Source organism: Musa acuminata, chromosome BXJ3-3 (assembly GCF_036884655.1).
Source record: "Musa acuminata AAA Group cultivar baxijiao chromosome BXJ3-3, Cavendish_Baxijiao_AAA, whole genome shotgun sequence".
NCBI lineage: Eukaryota > Viridiplantae > Streptophyta > Magnoliopsida > Zingiberales > Musaceae > Musa > Musa acuminata.
In genome coordinates, this window is record NC_088351.1 from 4762009 (window position 1) to 4777358 (window position 15350).

At 37.4% G+C, this 15350-nt stretch overlaps 1 protein-coding gene across 1 annotated transcript; it reads right to left on the reverse strand.

Moving 5' to 3' along the window:
- Positions 1 to 819: 819 nt before the first annotated feature.
- On the reverse strand, positions 820 to 13161 carry LOC135633865 (transcription factor APG-like). Its single transcript, XM_065143823.1, has 3 exons — positions 13075 to 13161; positions 12604 to 12886; positions 820 to 1562 (listed from the first exon to the last, which is right to left on the reverse strand). The coding sequence occupies exons 1-3, from the start codon at positions 13159 to 13161 to the stop codon at positions 820 to 822; spliced, it is 1113 nt and encodes a 370-aa protein (XP_064999895.1).
- Between the last annotated feature and the right edge of the window lie 2189 nt (positions 13162 to 15350).

Below are 15350 nucleotides of genomic sequence, written 5' to 3' on the forward strand. Positions count from 1 at the left end.
TAGGTAATGGGCTTCGGCGCAGTGAGGATTTGGAAGTTTGTGAAGAGCCTCACCATCTGGGAAATGTGGTCGTCCTTATTATGTTGACCACATCCATGAGAAAGATCCTGTTTGACCCTGTCCCACCCGGCCTGTTCTGTACGCGGAGTCGTCGTTGACGGAGGTCGTCTTCGCGACATCCACGTGGGGTCCACCCGACTTAAAGGCCGCGGCTACCGACAGGCCGACCACATCGGCGGTTCTCCAACCGTCGCATCACCATTAAGCTACTCAGTTGCCAAAGTACTATAACGACCTACCGCCTCGAGGAAAACCGGAATCTATCGTATCGATTATAACTGTAAATTTCCAACTTGCCTGCCTTCTTACCTGCCTCACATGGTCGGGCAGGCAGCCAAAGACGTACGTCACCCATTCACATGGCCATGCAATTCTACCAATCATAGTACTGCACGAATCTTCATGTGTGATTTGAAAGATATCGGAGCAGATCTGGATCGGATATTCTGTGACTTCGCTTCGCAGCAGTAGCCATGCATGCATGCATGCATGCATGGCAGTAGTATCTTGTCTCGACTCCGTCACCTTCATGGTGGACCAAGTAACTCTTTATTCACCGATGGAATTAGATCGAGAGAGAACTCCCAGAATTCTATTGATAGCATACAGAGACGAAACATGGTGTGGGTATCACTGCACACACAAGTGGACATACACGATGTAACACGCAGAGGAAGGGTGGAAGAGTCCGGCGCATGGACTCTTCTTCGTCAACGACACCACTTCGCAGAACTCATCACTAGCGACTCGACTGACTCGTTACACATCGGCAAAGTTCACGAACCCTTGATCCTGCAGCTGATACATGGTATGAAAGCACGAGTAGCTGCCGTCGGACGGCGTGAATCCTGCAGCCGGAGGCGGCGGCCGACCCATGCCCTGGCTCACCGCCGCCAACTCCAGAGACTGCACCTGCGTCTTCAGGAACTTGACGTAGTGGATGGCCTCGTCGAGCATCGACGCCGTGTCCATCTTGGTCCCGCCGGGCACCATGTGCTGCAGCACCCGCATGCGCTCGCTGATCCGCCCCCGCCGGAGCCTCGCCGCCACGCTCTGGGGTTCCTTGGAAATCCTCACGTTCCGGCGCTTCGGCGGCCTGACGGACTCCGGATCCACGTGCACCGGCTGCATCGCGGCGATGCCGAACATCATGTCCCTCATCCCCGCCGTCGAGGTCGGAGCACTGTGCGCGAGGGACGGGCCGCTCAGCAGCGATGCCTCCGCATCAGCGAGGTTGTTCGACGGCGGCGCCATGGCTGGGCCACGGGCGGGGTGGTGGAAGGCCGGAGCGGTGGGAGAAGCACGGAACGTCCGCGGTGGAGCAGCGTAGAGGTGATCATTGGGTGGAAGGGCCTCAGATGATTCCGCAAGTTTCTGCAACTGTAGCATCATGTTCATCAGTTCAACCTGGAACTCCGGAGAAGAGTTCAAGAGGTCGACGTCCATTTGTTCCATGACGGATCGATGGATGACAAGAAACAAAGAAGTGATGGGACAGTGATCTGCAGCAGATGATAGGACGGAAAGACGAGAATTGAAATGTATAGGTGGAGGGCTAGCGATCCAATAGGGTGGGCTATATATAAGAATCAGGAAGCGCATAAACAATGCAACTCGACAACTCTCTCCAGTGTTTGCTGCAGTAGTAAATTCGTACTCTTTATCAAAAGAAGTCCATTTTAATCCGTTTATTCCGATCTAATTATGAGCTAAATAGTATTTATGTCTGTGTTGAGACATCATAGTGTTTAGTGTACTGTTATACAGTTGATAGTTTTCATATATGAAGACATATATTCATAGAAAACAACAACAGTAAGATAGTAAATAATTTTCAAAACAAAGAAAACAACAATTATAAGATAGTAAATGTTTTTAAAAACAAAAGCAAATGTGGGAAGATGAAATGGTAATGGTCCCGAGAGATTAAAACCGGGAAACAAAAAGGAATGGTCCCGGTACTGGGACAGTGAGATCAGCCTTTGTTGCATACGAGTCTTTCAACTATTACTGCAATGAGAAGCCAACATGGATAGTGTTACTGTTTAATTGCCCGGCTTCTGGTTGAGTTGCGTGTCAAGTGACACTATTTAGGGGAAGTAAAAGTCCTCCTGCATCATTTACAAATATAATAACTAATACGGCATATGGACGAATAAATACCATGCCATCGCCGGTATAACACTCGTTCGGATATCTTATCAACTTGATATATTGATCAAACACTAACTTTTAATTAACTCTTTCAGATCCTTAGCGGTCTCAACGTAAACTTGACTAAACTCAGCTATTTTTTGACTAAATTTTAGTTGGTTTGGAATATGCAATATATCGAATAATCAAAATTATCATAATTTTATTAAAAATAATAATAAATAATTTATCTGAAAATACTTATTCTCTACGTGGCTTATCCGAATTGGTATAGCCAGATGAAAGATAAGCAATAGAATGAAAGATATATTTGATAATATAAATCGATGAAATATCTGAAAATATTCTTCAACTATTAATAGGGATGAAAATGACCGAGCCTATTGCTATTCAGATCATCTTTGGTGAAAATTATCTTACATTTACTCCAAAACCTGATCGCTATTAAGGGCTAATTTATAATTCTAATACGAGTAATGAGTGCAATTATTATAATCTAGGATTTTAGAGTCACGTAGGTACACTCAACACACACAACAAATAATAAACTCGACTTGTCTAACTAGGTTAGCTAACCTGACTTGAATACTAACTTGAGCATCGGAGGGGTGTTGTCTGATTGCCTCTTGAATTAGTTTTGTAGGGATTGAATGTCCATTTTAACAAATTTTTTTGAGATCAACTTGAAAAAAAACTAGGTTAAATCCAACTAGGTTCCAGCTTGAATAATATAAAATCAACTATAACAGATTTAGTACTAAAAGGAGGGTTGATTGTTATATCTTAAGAAAATCTCATAGGACCACTTCCGATGAACCTTGAAGATTTGAACCCCTCAAACCTTCATGGACCGACCCTGATAGTCCCAAATGGTTCGGTCGAAATTTTATGATTTTGGTGATTCTGAATTAGGGTTCGATGAGGGTATTGATCAAATAAATCCTTCCGTCTATTCCCAACCCCTAACTTTTTTCATAACTTTCTCAAGATCTAAACCCCTCAAACCTCCATGGTACGATCCCTGATAGTCTCGAATGTTTCCAATCTAAATCCTATGATTTCGATAATCCCAAATTAGGGTTTGATAGGAGTGTCGATAGAACAAAACATTTCATTTGTTCCCAATCCCAACCTTTTTTTTATTACTTTTTCAAGATCTAACCTTCACCCAACCATCTCGTAGTAATCATGATCATTCCTATAGAAATCTTTCGTACTCTACTTTAGCTAATGTAAGTTCTAACAAAGATAGCTCAAGCCATCACTCCATACCTTCCTTAACTTACCCAATTAATTCATCAAACTCCACCTATGTTTGTGCCCCCTCTACTCCACCATCTGTACATGTTCTATAGTTGAGTCTGGTGGAGACCCAAGCACATCCTAAGTCATCTCTATCACCGGTAACTCAAACCTATTCCCATTGCTAGAATTAGAATTCATGAATGAGTCAATCGGCTAGTTGACTGAGCTTTCGATGGAGATACGAGACCATTTGCATAAAATGTACTAGCAATTAGTAGACATTCATTAAAAAAATAAAACAAGAGAAGTAGCTAGAAATATATTTATATCCTCGATCTCTTTTTACAAAAGAGATAAATAAAGAGCTAAATCCTCATAGATTTAGACTTCTTACGCTAGAGGTCTACGAAGGAAAGATTAATCTTTTAGAAAATCTAATTATATTCACTTCACAAATGACCTTTTATAGTATTCCGGACTCTCTTATGTGTTGGACTTTCTCAATAACCTTAAAAGGAGAGTGGTTTGTCGGATTCCCCTCAAAGTCAATCTCATCCTTTAGATAATTAGTTAGGAAGTTCAAGCTCAATTTCATCAACTATAGGCTCCCGAGAAAATCTATCACTTCTCTCCTAGCTTTGCATTAGGAAGAAGAAGAGTTTTAAGAAAATTATACAAGAATATTCGATAATAAAGTCTAACAAGTCACAAATCTAACCGACTTTATTCTTATCGGCATTAAGAGAGAGAGAGAGAGGGGTGTGAATTAGTACCATTGTAATTTTAATCGATTTTAAAGTTGATCGATAAATCTATGTAAGAAAATATGATTAACAAAAAAATATGAGTAAGGATTGTGAGTAAAATAAATAAGTAAGCAATAACTCAAAAGCAAGAGAAGGAATACAAACTGATTTTTAATGATTCAATCTTCTCGACCTATGTCTACTCCCGATTCCTCTTCCCTCGAGGCCATCGAATTTCACTACCCATCTTCTTTCCAACAAGCAAAAATTATCTACCCTTGTTACAACTATTTTTTTTAACAGGCTTATGATAGAACCTCCATGCAAGATCTCTCACTTATTATAATTTAGAATCACCTCTAAACTTAAGAAGAAAAAGAGAGTTTACAACACTTTTATGCTTAGAAATAGGTGCTCCATCAATTAAGCCCGAGTGGAATATCTATATGTCCCAAAAAGACTTGAAGAATGGAGCCAAAAATTTAAATCTATGAAATTTTGAGGTATTGACGGTATTTCCATTGGCACTAGATAATACTACCACTATAACAGGGCCACAAATCTTGGCTCTGGAGGTACTACTATTGGCTTGGGAAATACTATCGTCGGAACTGTAAAAAAAAAACACAAACAATACTTTTTGGATGATTTAGGCAGTACTACTACTTGAGCCTAGCAGTACCATTGCCTAAGTCTACTTTAAGTTATTGATTTGGCCTTCTAACAAACCCAATTCAGCCCTGGTTCAAGCCCAATAAATTCTTTGATAAGATGGAATAGTTTCGATTTAAAACCAACTCAATTGACTAAGAAACATCTTGATTAAGATTTTAACACTCCAACAACATATCTAACATAATTACAAAGTTTTTAGCATATTATATGCCATTTCAGTATGTCATCCGATCTTTCGATATTTCGTTCAAACTCTGGTACATCATCCTTTCATTCAATATATTGTCTGATCTATTAGCATTCGATTTTCCTATGATATTTGATCTTTTGGCATAATACCCAATCATTCCAACACGATGCCCGAACTTATAGCACAAAGTCTAATTGTTAGCTCGTCGATCAATCCTCCAACTCAACGTCTAATTTTTGACATGATACTTTTCTCGACACAACACTCGATTCTCCTACTTCAATAATTTGCCCTTTGATAGTTTGAGTCCGTAATCGAAGTATTTCTTATGTCACTTATCTCAAAAGTATATTGGTCTATAAACTGATCAATTGATCTCATTATTAAAATATGAGATTCAATAATCTCCTTTTTTTACAATAATAACTAATTAATGACAAAGTTTTAACCAGGCTATCCCTATCTATATATCATTTTGAAAGATTATGATAAACTTAAATTCAAATGATCATACATCATTTTAAATACGCATATTGAATTCAAATTGAAAGAAATTTGATCTTATCAATATTATGAGTCAATCATTCAAGCCCATAAATAAATGTTCAATCTAAGTTTTAAATTTCAAGTTATAATCATTTTAAGTTTCAAACTTTAATAATTACCAATATATAATATTAATTAAAATATAACTATAAATTAACTATTTGCGTAACAAAAAATTATAAGTCATGATGATTCTTCTTGTTCATGCACGAGTCACCACTTCTTATACTTGATTAACAAAAAATATACTTCTCTCCTTTTGTTAACAAAAAAAGATTGAGTTACTATTTTTCTCCTTTTGTCATTGGCAAAAAAGAATAGAGTGATATCATAGTATCATGATACTACTTGTCCCCCTTCATATTAATGTTTTAATTGTATAAAAATAAAAATTACTTTAATATCATTACATATGAAAGATCTTGATATTATGTATCGAAGATAAGTTTAAGCTATGGACATCGAGAGATCAATTGATGATGGGTCTTAACAAGACTCCTCTTATCTATATATCATCTTAAAACTATAATGAACTTGAATTTAAAATAATAGTTTTTTAATGATACTCTTGAATTTAATTTGAGATAAATTCGATCATGATATAATCATTATAAGCTCAAATATTCAATCAAGTTTCAAAAAATAATTAACAAAAGCTAGGCATGAGTCACTAGTAATAAAAAGTTATAAAAGTATCATAAGTTTCCTTGTTCAACATAATCTAAGTATGAATCGCTACTTCTCCCATTTTATCATCAATAAAAATATGAGTTACTTTTTTTCCTTTGTCATCATGAAGTATACAAGTTATAAGTATAAAATAGTTATACAAAATAAATTTCAAGTTGTAAATACTGAAAGATCATGATTCATTTGGATAAATCTTTTTTTTAGTTATTAACAAAAAAAATCATAGGAGATCAAATAGTAAAATGTCTTGATTCATACAAAAGAAATATTAAATCATGAATATCAAAAGATCATGATTCATTTGAATAAATCTTTCTTTTAGTAATTAGAAAAAAAAAAGAATCATAAGAGATCAAATAGTAAAAGATCTTGACTCATACAAAAAAAAAATTAAGTCATGAATACCGAAAGATCATGATTCATTTAGATAAATCTTCTTCTTAGTCATTAACAAAATGAAATAATCATAAGAGATTAAATAATAAATGATTTTGATTAATATAAAAAAATCTCAAGTTATGAATATCAAAATATCATGATTCATTTAAATAAATCTCCTTCTTAGTCATTAGCAAAAAGAAAAAATAATAGGAGATCAAATATTAGAAGGTCTTAATTCAAAAAAAATCTCAAATTATGAATACCAAGAAGTTAAGTGAAAAACCATGATTTATTTAGATAAATCTCTTTTTTAGTAAAAAAATAATTATATGAGAACAAATAATAAAAGGTCTTTAATCATGTATTTGAAAGATTTAACATGTCTAATTCTCTTCTAATAAAATTGAATTATTCCTCACTTAATTATTTCGTGTCAATGAAATTTAAAAATATATGATGATTGTTAGTACGATCCCTAAGAATAGTTTTTACGTTAGTAGCTAAGTTAGAGTTGAAAGTGTTCTAACTTCATGTGAAGTCAACATTTCTTAATGGTAATATCAAAAAATTAATTGTATGTAGAGTAACCTCAAGGCTATGGAGTTAAAAAGTAAACAAGACAAGGTCTACAAACTCTTCAGAGCCCTTTATAACCTAAAATAAGCTCCAACAGTTTGGAACAATAAGATTGATTCTTATTTTTGCAAAAGTGGTTTTCAAAGAAGCCCAAGTGAACCTTCGCTTTTGTAAAGAATGCTGGTGCTTCTAACTTTCTTATTGGGTATCTTTATGTTTACAAGAGAACATATATGAAGTTAGTGTATAACTTCAAGCAAAACACAATAAAAGAATTTGAAATGATAGATTGTAGAGTAAAACAACATCTTATTGGAATTCTAGTGAAGTAATCCAAGGGTGATATTTTCATTTCTCATAAGAAGCATATCGATGATATCTTGAAAAAGCTTTAAATGAACAAATGCAAATCAGTATCCACTCCCATGGCTTTAAACTTTAAACGAAAATCCACCCAAAATGATGGTACTGCAAAGGTTGATTCTAATACTTTTTAGAAGCCTAGTTAGTTCCTTGATTTATCTTATAAATACAAGACATGATATTCTACATGTTGAGTTTGATTTCAAGATTCATGAGTGATCCTATTAAACTACATTATGCAACAACTAAAAAAATTTAAGATATCTTGAAAGAAGCAAAAAAGCAAGGCATCAAATATTAAAAAGAAGAAGATAATAAATTAATTAGCTATACAACAATGAATAGGTTGGTTATCTACCGAAGCTGAATATATTGCAGCTAGGTACGTAACATGTGAGCTAATTGGATGACAAGAATACTCTCATATTTGCAGCAGCTTTAAGTGCAACCAACAACTATCTATTGTGACGACATGTCCTCAATTATCGTGACAAAAATCCTCTCTTTTCATAAAAGGTCGAAGCATATTGAATTTCATTATTACTTTATTAGAGAGACTTGATGAACAAAAATAAGATGGTTTTGAAATTCATCAATTCAAGTGATAAACCTACATATTTTCTTGCCAAAATAGTCGCATTTGAGAAACTTAAGAAGTTCAAAAAGCATATCAAAATTATAAATTAAGAAGAGATGTTAAAAGCTAATTTATAGTTTCAGTATGGATGGTGAGTGTAACTACCATAATCTTGATTTTTAGATCAAAACAATTATGCAGAATATTCTCTAATAAAAGAGAGAACTAATCTTTATTGTACGTTGTAATCTTTCTCTTCAATACAATAAACCATACCATTCCTCTATCAAATCTCTTCTTTCTTCTTATTATATCTTATTATCATGAATACATAACTCCTTTTATTCTATAGGCTAACTCATGAGCAATCAAAGTTACCATATACAAGAGCTAAATTGATCAAGTTGCAAGCCAAAACTTATAAGTTGGACTCATTTGTCCTATCTCAAAGTATCTCCTACAAACTTTTTCTCCAACATCTACTCCTTATTTGCATATATGAATTGTTTGTCTACGGGTTATCTTTTGTTCTCATTTCAATTTGTCTATGTATCCCCATAATTTTGGGTTATCTATCCATCCATGTTGGGCTGACAACGCATAGGTTTAGCCCATAATGGGCTTTAACAGTCTACCCTCATTTCTCCTAACCCTAGATCTAAATTAGGGGGGTATGGTGGCTGCAATTTTTTAGGGAGGAAAACTATAGCAACGAAGTCGATTATTGCAACAGCAACTTCCAAAAATTAAGAGAAAATGATAAAAAAATAAGAGAAAGAAAGGAAAGAAGACAAGGACAACGCAGAGAAACTGTTCTTAATCATCTAAGTAGTGTTTTCATCTTAGATTAGATTAGATCTATAGTATATTTTTACCGTGATTACTTGGGGAGAATTTGAATATTATACATAGTAACGTAATCCTTTTATCCTAGTTATTCTCTTGAGATTGTTGCTTGGGTTTTGGGCAAAAGACTGAGATTTGTATATTCATTATTCTTATAGTGGATTATCTCTAGTTTGCCTTATGGTTTTTACCCTTCACGTTGGAGGGGTTTTTCACGTAAATCTTGATGTACTATTTGATTGTGATTCCATTTAATTTTGCTATATGTTATGACATACTAGTATTTGTTCATATACAAAAGCTTATTTCTCTTTATATTCCATCAATCCATCCATCTAGTATTATTTGTCTTCACTCAATCAAACTTTAATTTGACCAAGTTTCCTAATCTTTCGGGTGACTTAACACTTAGACTTCCAGTTTCCTTTTCCTTTTCTTTTAAAAAATATATGATACATATTTTTTTCGAGTTCTAAGATCATATTGGTAGATAGATCAGTACATGATAGGATTGAAATTCATAGAAAAATATAACGAAGGATGAGAAATATATAAGATATTGAACTTCTACTTTATATTTAATTAGCAATCTTCAAATCAATACCGTCTCGAGGTATTCTTAGGCCATTTTGTGATTCAAGAATCATGAATTTTCTTACTGATCTTATAACCATAATTATATTATGTCAACATATAATTATATTTTTGTAGTTTTCATAATAATAAACCATGGTAAAAAAATTATATTTAAAACCTCAAAAACATTATATTGTTTGTGATAGAATGAGAGAATGAAGAATGAAATTATAAGGATAAAGCAAAAATGCACACTTCAAGTAGTATCATGTGAAGTCTATTTATACATAGTGAAAGATGATATTTCTTTAATTGAGTAGAGAGATTTCCAGTTGAGGAAATCTCATCTGCTATGCAGTTGAGAATATCTCTCTTTTATCAGAGAAAATCTCTCTGTTTTCATGCCCCCGCAAGATTGAGCTCCTGTCAAGGATACCGATCTTGGATCGATGAAACAAAAATAGTTTGCGGGCTAAAGGCTTCGTGAGTGAGTCTGCAAGTTGATCAGCCGTATGGCCATGAGAGACACGAAGTTGATGTCTGACAACTTGATCTCGCACGAAGTGAAAGTCGATGGCGATGTGTTTCATGCGCGAGTGGAACACTGGATTGACACATAAGTAGGTAGCTCCAACATTATCACAATATATTGTGGGAGTATGAGTAAAGCTAACTTTGAGTTCCTTGAGGAGATTTGTGATCCAGTTGAGTTCAGCAGCAGAGGTAGCAATAGCACGATATTCAGCTTCAGTTGTAGACCGGGCCACTTTCTTTTGCTTATTAGAACTCCAACTGATTAGATTAGACCCAAGAAAGATGACATACCCTGACGTGGAGGTTCAAGTTTCCCGTCCAATCAGCATCAGCAAAGGCATGGAGATGAAGTTGAGTGGTTTTGCGGAGAAAGAGACCATGATTAAGGGTCCCTTTAAGATATCACAAAAATCGTTTAACCGCAGACCAATGTATAGCAAAAGGTTGGTGCATGTATTGAGACAATTTATTGACTGCAAATGAGATATCTTGACGGGTGAGAGCCAAGTATTGTAAGGAGCCAAGGACTTGCCGGTATTGAGTTGAGTCCGTGGTAGGGCTGCCATCACATAATTTGAGTGATTCACTAGTAGAGAGAGGAGTAGCAACTACTTTCGCATCCTGCATATTTGTCTTTGATAATAAGTCTTGAATATACTTTCTTTGGGAGAGGAAGAGACCGGAGGATGTAAATGTTGCTTCAATTCCCAGAAAGTAGCTCAATGGTCCTAAGTCTTTAAGGGAGAATCGATCAACCAATTGATTTAAAAATGTATGAACCTCCAAGGGATCATTGCCTGTAACAATAATATCATCTACATAAACTAGAAGATATATTGTATTACCATGATGTTGTCGGAGGAATAAAGAGGTGTCAGACTTGGAGTTGATGAAGCCAATTGATATCAGAAATGATCCAAGTTCAGTATACCAAGCTCTGGGAGCTTGACGGAGACCATAAATGGCTTTTTGTAATTTGCAAACATGTCTCGGATACTAGTGATGAACAAAGCCAGGGGGTTGCTGCATAAAGACATCTTCAGTTAGAGTCCCCTGTAAAAAGGCATTGTTAACGTCCAGTTGTCGTAAGTTCCAACCTCTGGAGATGGCCAAACTTAGAATAAGCCGAATTATTGTGGGTTTAACTACAGGACTAAAAGTCTCTGTAAAATCAACTCCAGGTCGTTGATGAAACCCTTTGGCTACTAATCATGCTTTATATCGAGCAACGGACCCGTCGGGGTTTCGCTTAATTCGGAATACCCATTTACACCCGATGATATTTTGTGCAGGATGAGAAGGTACAAGAGTCCATGTGGAGTTATGTAGAAGAGCATCATATTCTTCACACATAGCTTGACGCCAATGTGAAGATTTTTGTGCTTGAGTAATTGTGGTGGGTTCACTGGTCTCAAGAGAAGAATTGGTGATAGTATGGAGGTCGAGAACCTGACGTGGTTTAAAGATACCACTTTTTGAACGTGTTGTCATTGGATGGCTAGGAACTGCAGGTTGTGTTATTGGTAAGAGTGGTGGAGAGGCATCGACAGGATGCAAGAGAGGTTGAGATACATCGATGGCACTAGGTAAAGAAAGTTGTTGTGTTTCTAAGGATACGACTTCAGTGGTAGGGGAGACTTATGAAGAAGGAAGGGGAGAAAGAATGGGGGGAGTGGAGAGTTGTTGAATCGGGAGAACAAAAGAGTGTGGATCTTCAACAATAGGACTGGATGATGTGGGAGGAGGTTCGTTTGAGGGGATTGAATGTATGCTCCAGGAATGAATATTTGTCGGAGTGGTATGAATGGTAGGAGATTCATGGTTTTGAAATGGAAAGGCAGATTCAACAAAAACAACATGCCGTGAAATAAAGACTTTTTGATATTATAGTTCGTAGCACCGAAAGGCATTATGCTCAAGAGAATATCCTATGAAGATGCAAGCTTTAGATCTTGGCGCTAACTTGTGTGGGGCATAGGGACGTAGCCACAGATAACATAAATAACCAAATATTCTGAGTTTTTGAATGTTTGGGGATTTAGAAAATAGTTTTTCAAATGGAGACTGATATTGAAGAACTCGAGTGAGCAAACGATTAATAAGGTAGACAGCAGTTTAAAAGGCGGCAGACCAAAAAGTTGGTGGCATGGAGGCTTGATGTAGAAGTGTGAGACCAGTTTCTACGATATGTTGATGTTTACGTTCAGCAGAGCCAACTAGTTGAGGAGTGTGTGGGGGTGACTTAAGGTGTTGGATGCCACAGGTTGAGAGGTAGGATGTGAGGGCTTGAAATTCACCTTCACCATCAGAGTAGACTGTTTTAATTGTAGACTGAAAGAAGTTTTCAACCAGCTTTTTAAAGTTGGTGAAGACTTTTGAAACTTCTGATTTATGACGAAGAGGATATAGCCATGGAAGCTGCTGCTGCATTATCATCTTCCCACCTTTCATTGCCGCCAGCGCCCCGTCACTGACCCTATGCTCCAGATCTACCAGATCTGCTCTGCTTCCGCGTGCTGGTCCATCGACCAGCTCCTGGACTTCTCCCTCCAACACCTCCGCCACCACTGTCCTCGACTCCGGCAACACTATCCTCACTGCTTCTGAGAGGACCTTCTGGGTGCAGGCCTCCCAGCAGCCAGCATCCTGCTCTGCCTTCGCAGAGACAAGCAGCCTTCGGTAACTTTCCACGCTGCTGCCTCGTTGCCAAGATTCCTCACTGCTAATCTATTGCACACAGATCTGTAGTTGTCTTGCACAAAGCTGATCACGCCACTGGCTGCATCACTACCCAGAGTCCTTTCTATAGAATTGCTGCATAGAAATCTACAGCTTTACACCATCTTGCATAGGTCTTTTCCTTCAACGAAGACCTTTCTCCCTGATCATATCTTTCATATGTCATCATCATCTACCTCTGATGCTCCCATTACTGTTCCCGCAGGGAACCATAGTATCTTCCCACATACAAACCTTATCTCCATAAATGCAGCAACCCTCATCCCCTTCAAATTATCCAACGGTGGTAACTACGCATCATGGCGTGCTCAATTCTCTAATATATTATTTGGCTATGATCTTCTAGGCTATGTCGATGGCTCTCTTCGTTGTCCACCGGCGATGCTCAACATCCCAGGCGCATCCGATCCAGTACCAAATCCGGATCACAAATTATGGTTACGCCAGGATCGCCTCATCCTTCAAGCAATTCAAGCCTCGGTTGTTGGATCCCTTGCACCACTCATTTCTTTATGTGACACTACTACCGAAGCTTGGTACAAGTTGCAAACAACCTTGGCCAATCGTTCTCGCACTCACATGCTTAGTCTTCTATCCAGCCTCATGAAGATAAAACAAGAGGGAAGTAATATTGCTGATTATCTACATTACATAAAGGTCATTCCCTCAGTGATGAAGAAGTTACTGTTCATATCCTCAATAGCCTCGGAGACGAATACAAGGAATTGGCAGCAGCAATACGGGCGCGTGATTCACCAATCACATTCGAAGAACTTTTCGACAAGCTGATTGACTTTGAGATATATCTCAAGCGCGAGGACAAACCGCCAGGACCATCCATCACAGCTCAAGTTACTCAAAAAAGGAGGGGCAATTCGTATAACAAGATTGTCAACAAAGGTTTGACCAAGACACCTTCTGAACCTAGAGCTCTAATACCATGATAGAATGAGAGAATGAAGAATGAAATTATAAGGATAAAGCAAAAAGGCACACTTCAAGTAGTATCATGTGAAGTCTATTTATACATAGTGAAAGAGGATAATTCTTTAACTGAGCAGAGAGATTTCCTCATGCAGTTGAGGAAATCTCATCTGCTATGCAGTTGAGAATATCTCTCTTTTATCAGAGAAAATCTCTCTGTTATCAGTTTGTTTCTAAATACGATGAACAAATATCAGCACCGAGAGTGGGTCGAACTCCCTAAATGAATCCTAACTCCAATTAGACAACAGGTAATAGAAGGCCAACTCAAGCCTCGTTGGGCTTGGAAAGTGCCTCGTAGATCATAATATGCATGCTAGCTGCATGAGAATCTAAGGTAAATGAGGTAGAAATGATTTGATTATAAAATCTTACCATTAACTTCAAGATCTTTACCAGTAAAGTTAAATAACAAAAATAATAAATAATCTTGTGATATGAGGAATATTCGCTCTCTACTAGAATTGGACACATGGAAGCCACATCATCGACCCAACCAATAAATTACCTTATGTTCCAAGTCTTGTCTCTCTAACCACTCACGGAAGGAGTCATCGACTAGAAAAGGTAGTCACAAGTACAATCTTCAAGTCAGACTCACTCACCTTCAATCTTGCATTACTCACCTCGAGATGGTATCAGAGGGATTCTGTCGGAAACCTTTCCCTACAGTGGTTTTCGTGTAAGAGGAAGATGATCTGAGTTCAACACCATGTAGGGAGCCCTCGACACTTCGGGCAGCATGGTTCTCCTAGCACATCTCGATTTCTCATGAGGAGAAGCACTCATAGCCGTTCTAATGATGAAAAGGAACTGATAAGCCATGGCGATTGCAGCTTTTTACAGCCAGCAACCATGCATATGTTGTTCTGATACGTGTTCTGCTAAGAGAACCATCAGTAAATCTCGCTCAGCCAAGTGTTTGAAGAAGTTCGGTGTCATGAATCTTCATGTTCATCTAAAGAATCCAAAGTATTTCTTGTTCTGTTCAAAACGTAGCCTTCAGAGAGAACGCATTCGTGGATTCAAGAAGCTTAAAACGAAAAAGAAAAAGGAAAAGATTAGCAGGTCATACTTGTTTTGATATTATTGACGTAAAATTCTTAGTCAAAGGAACATAAACATTGATGCAACTTAATATATGCATGCTGTTAATTCCTGATGATGATCCCCACAGGATGATGAGCATATTGACTTCTCCTAGTCTTCTTTGCGAACACTGATTGGAGTTTGAGTTCCACATTGCATGCCGCAGCAATGATGGTTGGGATGATGAGGGGACACCAGGTTCTGTATCACCTCCATCTACCAACATGGGAATCATGACCATCTCCGCTGCGTGGCAGAATGAAAAGAAGAGAAGATGAAAAGAAGACGAGCAGCACGTGATGGGGACAGCCTTTTGCGTCCTCTCGGCATCAGACTGCACCGTCCTCGCCTCTTCTTCCCTTTGTTCTCTTCTTCGCTC